Here is a 6,019-nt window from a genome sequence, read left to right on the forward strand (position 1 = left end):
GGCCTCTAATATTATAAAAGTCTGGTCTCATAATCTCTGTTATTTGTGAATCATTTTAAGAATATTTTTTTGATAATTATATAAATCTTATTTCTACTATAATTATTGAAAAGATCATCTTGAATTGAACTTGAATATTTATTTCACTTCGTAAAAATACTTGTATTGCATTGCGTAAAGGTTTGGTAATTTTAGAAATAATATTGTAACTACATTTTTCTTTACATTTATTTCGACATTTTTATCAGATTAAATTTGGCAACGCTGACTCACTTCATGATGACGAAAATTTGGGTAGAGATAAAGCATATAGCATATCTGAGATACAGACCAGTGCGTACAGCACACTAACACGTTTTATCTTTTTTGTGAATGTTGGTTCATATTGATTTATACCAGCACTAACTTGCCAACTATCCAAGTATAATATTCAGAGACTCTTGTATAAACTCCAGGATATGTAACATTAGCACAGCCTTCTCCCCAAGAAACGACACCTATCAAGGTATTATCCATAACTAGAGGCCCTCCAGAGTCACCCTGACATGCATCTCGAGGTGGACTGTTGGCAAAAGCACACAGCATTCCTGAAGATATTGTGGCGATCCTGCGGTAAGCGTTAGTGCATGCTGTTTGAGATACGACTTCTACATTTGCGGCTAAGAGCATTGATGATATGGCACCTTCATACTGAAAAATTTTTTAACTTAAAATAAACTGCGTAAAAGTAACTTTTGAGAACAATATTTAGATTACTTAATTATGGTTACGGATATACACAAATACTTACGGATGTCATCCCAAATCCAGAAACCAGGGCTGTTTTACCAACTGGAATGCTAATAGAAGGCTCAGCAAAACTTATTGGATATATATTTTTTCCTAAACTCATTTGCTTATTAGTTACTAACATTGCTATATCATGAACCAGCGTGACAGAAGAGTAACTTTCATGGATGTAAAGTTTAGATAGATCATAAGTATCGCCTCCGGTCGATCGGTAAGAGGTGCCAACTACTACTCTAAATGATGATGGACTTGAATCAGACCTAGAACAAAGAAGATATTTATGATTTATACTTTATTGAAATATTCATTAATAAATTTAGTAAATATTTATAATTATTAATTATTTTAATATAAGCCACTCATGGCGCAGGAGTACACGCAGTTGGATGTAAGTGACGGAGTCTGGGTTGGATTCCTACTCGAGATAATGAAGTATCTAATTTAGTTTATTCGCTCTGGCGTCGAGTCAAAAGAGCGGGGTTAAGTTTCGCCACTCAACACGCAATGCCTTCAGAAATCGGTGGAAAGTGAAGAGCGGAGTGTCTAAAACTAAGTAGAGGAATCTGCCTTCCCTGCTAAATGCAGGATACAGCGTAAAGCTGACTAATATATTTATATGTAATAATTGGATAATATATTAAAAAGATGTTTATATGAAAAATCGTGTTTTTAAGAAACTAAATGTTGTTTTTTGTAGAAATAAATGTAATAAGTTGGTTTTTAGGTATACAAGGTCATGTTAATGTTGACGATGATCTTCACGTATGGTCTTTACAAATAAATGTACCTACTACGTACATACGTTCGGTAATTTGCTAACCAATTTTAATATTATGTATCTACAGCACCCATTATGCTAAGGTGAGAAACAAGCTCTCAAATGTCATATGTCGATGCTTGCACAATACCTAGTGTTGGTGACAGGATCTGGTAATATGATGATCTCAACTTAGGCGAACTTTAAAATAAATTCAGGCCACTCGTGGTGCAGGGACACAAAATATGACTGTAAAAGCGACAGGCAGTGGGTTCGATTCTCACTTGAGAAAATGAATATTTCATATTTTAATTTCTGCGATCTGGTGTCGAGGCAAATCCTGATACTGAGATCCACCACTCGAAAACTGGGAGTGGGAGAGCGAAATGTCTTATTCTTAACCCTTGCTCCCTCTACCTATCCTGCCTATGCCTATCTGCGGGAAACACCATGAAGCTTAGTAAAGGTAATAAACAAGCAAAATTAAGTAAATATATACAATTTAAACTTAATCTTACATTTTAACGCAGTGCGCTGCTGTCAGTAGGGCTCTGGCTGTAATGACCGATGCTCCACACGTATAAACCCATCCTGAGTTTGTTTTTCGCCTAATTGCTGCGTGGTATGGAACTTGAGATATGTCGACTGCAAATCCGTTGACAATTCTATTCGATTGCTTTGCTATATCTTCTATAGGTAAAGATGAACATCTTAAAGCTGAAAAAAGGAAATATTTAAGTATAAGTAAGTAATCATTTTATTTGTCTTCTACCTAATTTATTTTCATACTATTTTCTATGCTTTAACTATATAACTGTATAAATTAAATAAATAATAAAATATAAAGTAACTATGAAGTATATTATGTATTTTAGTGATTTAGCAATTTTTCAAACAAAAATAAGTATAAAAAATGTTCATTCACTTTTAAGGTTAGTTTAACTATTTAGTGTTAAGTTCAAAGATATATAGAAAACATATTTTACATAAAAAGTTATTAAGCTTATCCTAAGTTACAGTTGGATAGCTTACAAATGACTTCCTCAACACTTCGTTCGTTCTCTGTAGGTCTACATTGAGAGACAGAATGCAGGGGCATCTGTAAAAAAATTGCCCTTTCCATGGAAGAACAGAAACTGAATGAAAATCATGAAAAAATACAGAAATAATTAAAATTTAAAATTTGTACTTACCCAATAAAAATAATATCACAAAGGGTACTCTCATTTTGCTCAAAATGTTTGATACTGAGCGGGATCTTTGAATCTTTAAGAGTTACTGATAGAGCTTATCAGTTATATCAAACGATATCTGGGAAAAGTATGAGGATCTACTAAATCGATTTGTATCAAATTGTACTTTTCTACATGGAATCACCGGAGCAAAAAAAAAAATATTAAATATTAAATTTTCTTAAGTGGGAATCGAACCTACAACCTGTCGCGTTTACAGTCAGCTTATGCCTCTACGCGACAACTGACCTCAAGCTTAAGATTTTTTACGTAAAAATGGTAGTAATTATATAAAACAAATGATAATTCTTATGTCAATGATAATCATTTAGATGAATATCTCGATTCTTGTCTGCAAATAAAGACATAAAGATATAATTGTTTTTAAATCGCTGTTGAAATGAAGCATTATGTTCGAGCACGCAACACAATTTTTGATTATTACTTACTCTCAGCATAAAGGAGTAATAAACAGGTGCAAATTATATTAACAGCGTTTTAATTTGGTCCACTCGTTACGGTTGAACTTTTATCGACAATCAAATCGATGTCTCAGTTAAGAAAGCATACAGGCACGTTGTGGGAATTATAAAAGTAATTAGTTGAATATGAAAATAATATTAAAATTATTGAAGTTAATTTATTTTGAAGATAATATACATTTTCCATTATTATAGGGTTTTATTTTCTCGCTCTGGTAACGAAGCAAGCGCAGCGTTGAGTTGTGCCACTCAACACCCAATGCCTCCAGCGGAAAATGGGAAACAGAAGTGTTTTAATGGGAACGCAATGTCTTAACACTAGGTTCCCGGGTTTTCTTTGACTACCTTACAACATGAACCCTAAAAAAAATCTGAACTTTCTACGCAAATTTTCTATCAAATACACTCAACGCCATCTCTTAGGCTGTACAAGTAACGAAGCCTAAAGCAGCTGGCCTTATCGACGTAACAATATTATTATTGACAATATATTTTATTAGCTTTTACACGTGTACGTGTATTTTTATACCAATTAAAACGTAAGTGTTTTAAATACATTTTATTACAAAGATATCTATAGAACGCGATAGGTGTGTGCTATTAATGGATTGCGAATAGAATTCCGTACCTTTTGATACCTGGTTATCGATGATTAGTCAGCTTTTGTTTTTTTCCAGCTTCATGCTGCATCCCACGTAAGCAGGCAGAAGGTGCCTGGTGTTAAGGCACTCCGCTCCTCAATTTCCTGAGGTCTTTCGTATTGAGTGGAAGAACTCAACGCCGCGTCTTGCCGCGACACCAGCAAAGAAATGCAAATATTAGATTTTTCATTCTCTCGAGTGGAAATCGAACCCACAACCTATCGTGCTTACAGTCACACACTTGTGCCTCTACGCTACGACTGGCCTCTTGCGCCATGACTTACCTCTATTCAAATAAATAATAAAATTATTTAGCTCCTTTATACTAAAAACAAAAAATATGTTCATTGGTATCCTATTCTTAGTTTATAAATAATAAACAGACAAACAAATTTAATGTATTATTATATATTTCTAACATAGTTGTTAATACAAAGTATTTTGTGAGCTAAAGTGTAACTAATAAGACTGAAGTAATGTTTAAACAATAGATAATACGGTTATTGGGCAAGATAAGATAGCGCTAGTTGAATCAATGGAAAGTCGGGTTCATGGGAGCTGCGCCCACGCACCGCGCATTCCGGTGGGAGCCAAAGACCTTTCCCTTCCTGGATCACACAACGAAAAAGGTGCTCTATTCGAGATTTCCGAGTAGCGATCTCATTTTAACCGGCCATCACGTTTTGAGAGTTAGCCTTTATATACGAATAGATAAACATTTTTATTTATTTAATTATTTATACATGTATTTTTATAGCTTTACGCTGTATCCCGCAAATAGCAGGTTAGGTAAAGGGAACCAGAGAACCTAGTGTCAAGACACTTCCTTTCCCATTGTGACTCTTTCGTTACTCACTTTCTGCCGAATTCTCTAGGCATTGCGTGTGGAGTGGCGGAACTTAACGCCGCGCTTCGCCTCGTTACCAGAACGAGGAAATGAAAATATAAAATATTTCATACCCTCGAGTGGGATTGGAACCCGCAACCGTCGCACGTTTAACCACTGCGCCGCGACGGTTTTTAAGCTCTAACTTATATTTATTATTAGGTTTAATTAAAATTATATACAAAAATTATATTATTTTTCTTTTTACGATTTAAAATAAAATATGTTACACGAGTAAACCTGAATAAAAAGTAAGTAACCTATTAATCATAATGTTGAAATATCATATTACATTATTATATCTTCTACGCAATATTTTTCCAAGGTAAAAATATCATATTTATTATTTCCCTATTTTTTTGCATTTAAGTGCTAAATGTAATGTAAGTAAATGATAATTTTATAAATTCTGTATAATATATAAGTAGCCATTTTAATGTGAGCTTGTCATTGAGTGGATCCATTCTGATGAAACTACGTTTTAAGTTTTTTTTTAATACGAACGAAAGTATAAAAAGGAAGAAAAAAAATATTTTTTTAAATATTAATTAAGAATTCATAATTCATATCTAATAAAAAATTTATACATTTTTTCATAAAAACACTAACAAAACTCTGGTTGTTAGTAGTATCTGTAGTATTACACAACATTACCTACCACTTTATGTGTGCATGAATGTAGCTTATGATCTTAATTAGGATTAATTGATTTAATTAATGAAATTGATTTAATTAATAAATAGCTATACTCAGTTAAATAGGTTATTTGTTAAACGTATTTAGAATAGGAAATATCGAGATTCAAACTTTTGTCCTGCGTTACCTTACACTAATAGCAAACGTGATTCTCTTCACCTATAATAATATTATTATTATCACATTGTCATTTACACGGAGTCAACAACAAAGGAAATAAACGTTATTTATTTAATTCTATACATAGATAGATACGTTAAGGTAAATTATCTATCAAGATTGTTTTTTTCAAATTATTTTAGTGTTAAAATACATGTACCCTCCTTTTTTGTACGGGGTAGGCAGAGGGAACTTAGTGTTAAGACACTCCGCTGGCCATTTTCTGCCGAATTATGGTAACATTGCGTGCTAAGTGGGGGAACTCAACGCCATACTTGGCTTCGACACCAGCGAGGGAAGAAATAAAAATGAAATATTTCATTTAATCCAATTGGAATCGAACCCACAATCTATCTATCGTATTTACAGTCACATGC

At 33.3% G+C, this 6,019-nt stretch overlaps 1 protein-coding gene across 1 annotated transcript; it reads right to left on the reverse strand.

The window, feature by feature from the left end:
• Positions 1-210: 210 nt before the first annotated feature.
• LOC146538233 (trypsin delta-like) lies at positions 211-2,879 on the reverse strand. Its single transcript, XM_085186638.1, has 4 exons — positions 2,740-2,879; positions 2,065-2,263; positions 791-1,049; positions 211-690 (listed from the first exon to the last, which is right to left on the reverse strand). The coding sequence occupies exons 1-4, from the start codon at positions 2,771-2,773 to the stop codon at positions 391-393; spliced, it is 792 nt and encodes a 263-aa protein (XP_085042764.1). The 5' UTR covers positions 2,774-2,879; the 3' UTR covers positions 211-390.
• Between the last annotated feature and the right edge of the window lie 3,140 nt (positions 2,880-6,019).

Source organism: Heliconius melpomene, chromosome 6 (assembly GCF_056956725.1).
Source record: "Heliconius melpomene rosina isolate 202511_hmr_F chromosome 6, ASM5695672v1, whole genome shotgun sequence".
Classification (NCBI taxonomy): Eukaryota; Metazoa; Arthropoda; class Insecta; order Lepidoptera; family Nymphalidae; genus Heliconius; species Heliconius melpomene.

Bases quoted from the DNA above. Each gene is read 5' to 3' on its own strand.
- LOC146538233 (XM_085186638.1), bottom strand. From the start codon at position 2,773: ATGAGAGTACCCTTTGTGATATTATTTTTATTGG. The intron at 1,050-2,064 runs GTAAGATTAAGT...TCTTTGTTCTAG, and splicing joins GCAGCGCACTGCGTTAAAAT to GTCTGATTCAAGTCCATCAT. The intron at 691-790 runs GTAAGTATTTGT...AAAATTTTTCAG, and splicing joins CTGGATTTGGGATGACATCC to TATGAAGGTGCCATATCATC.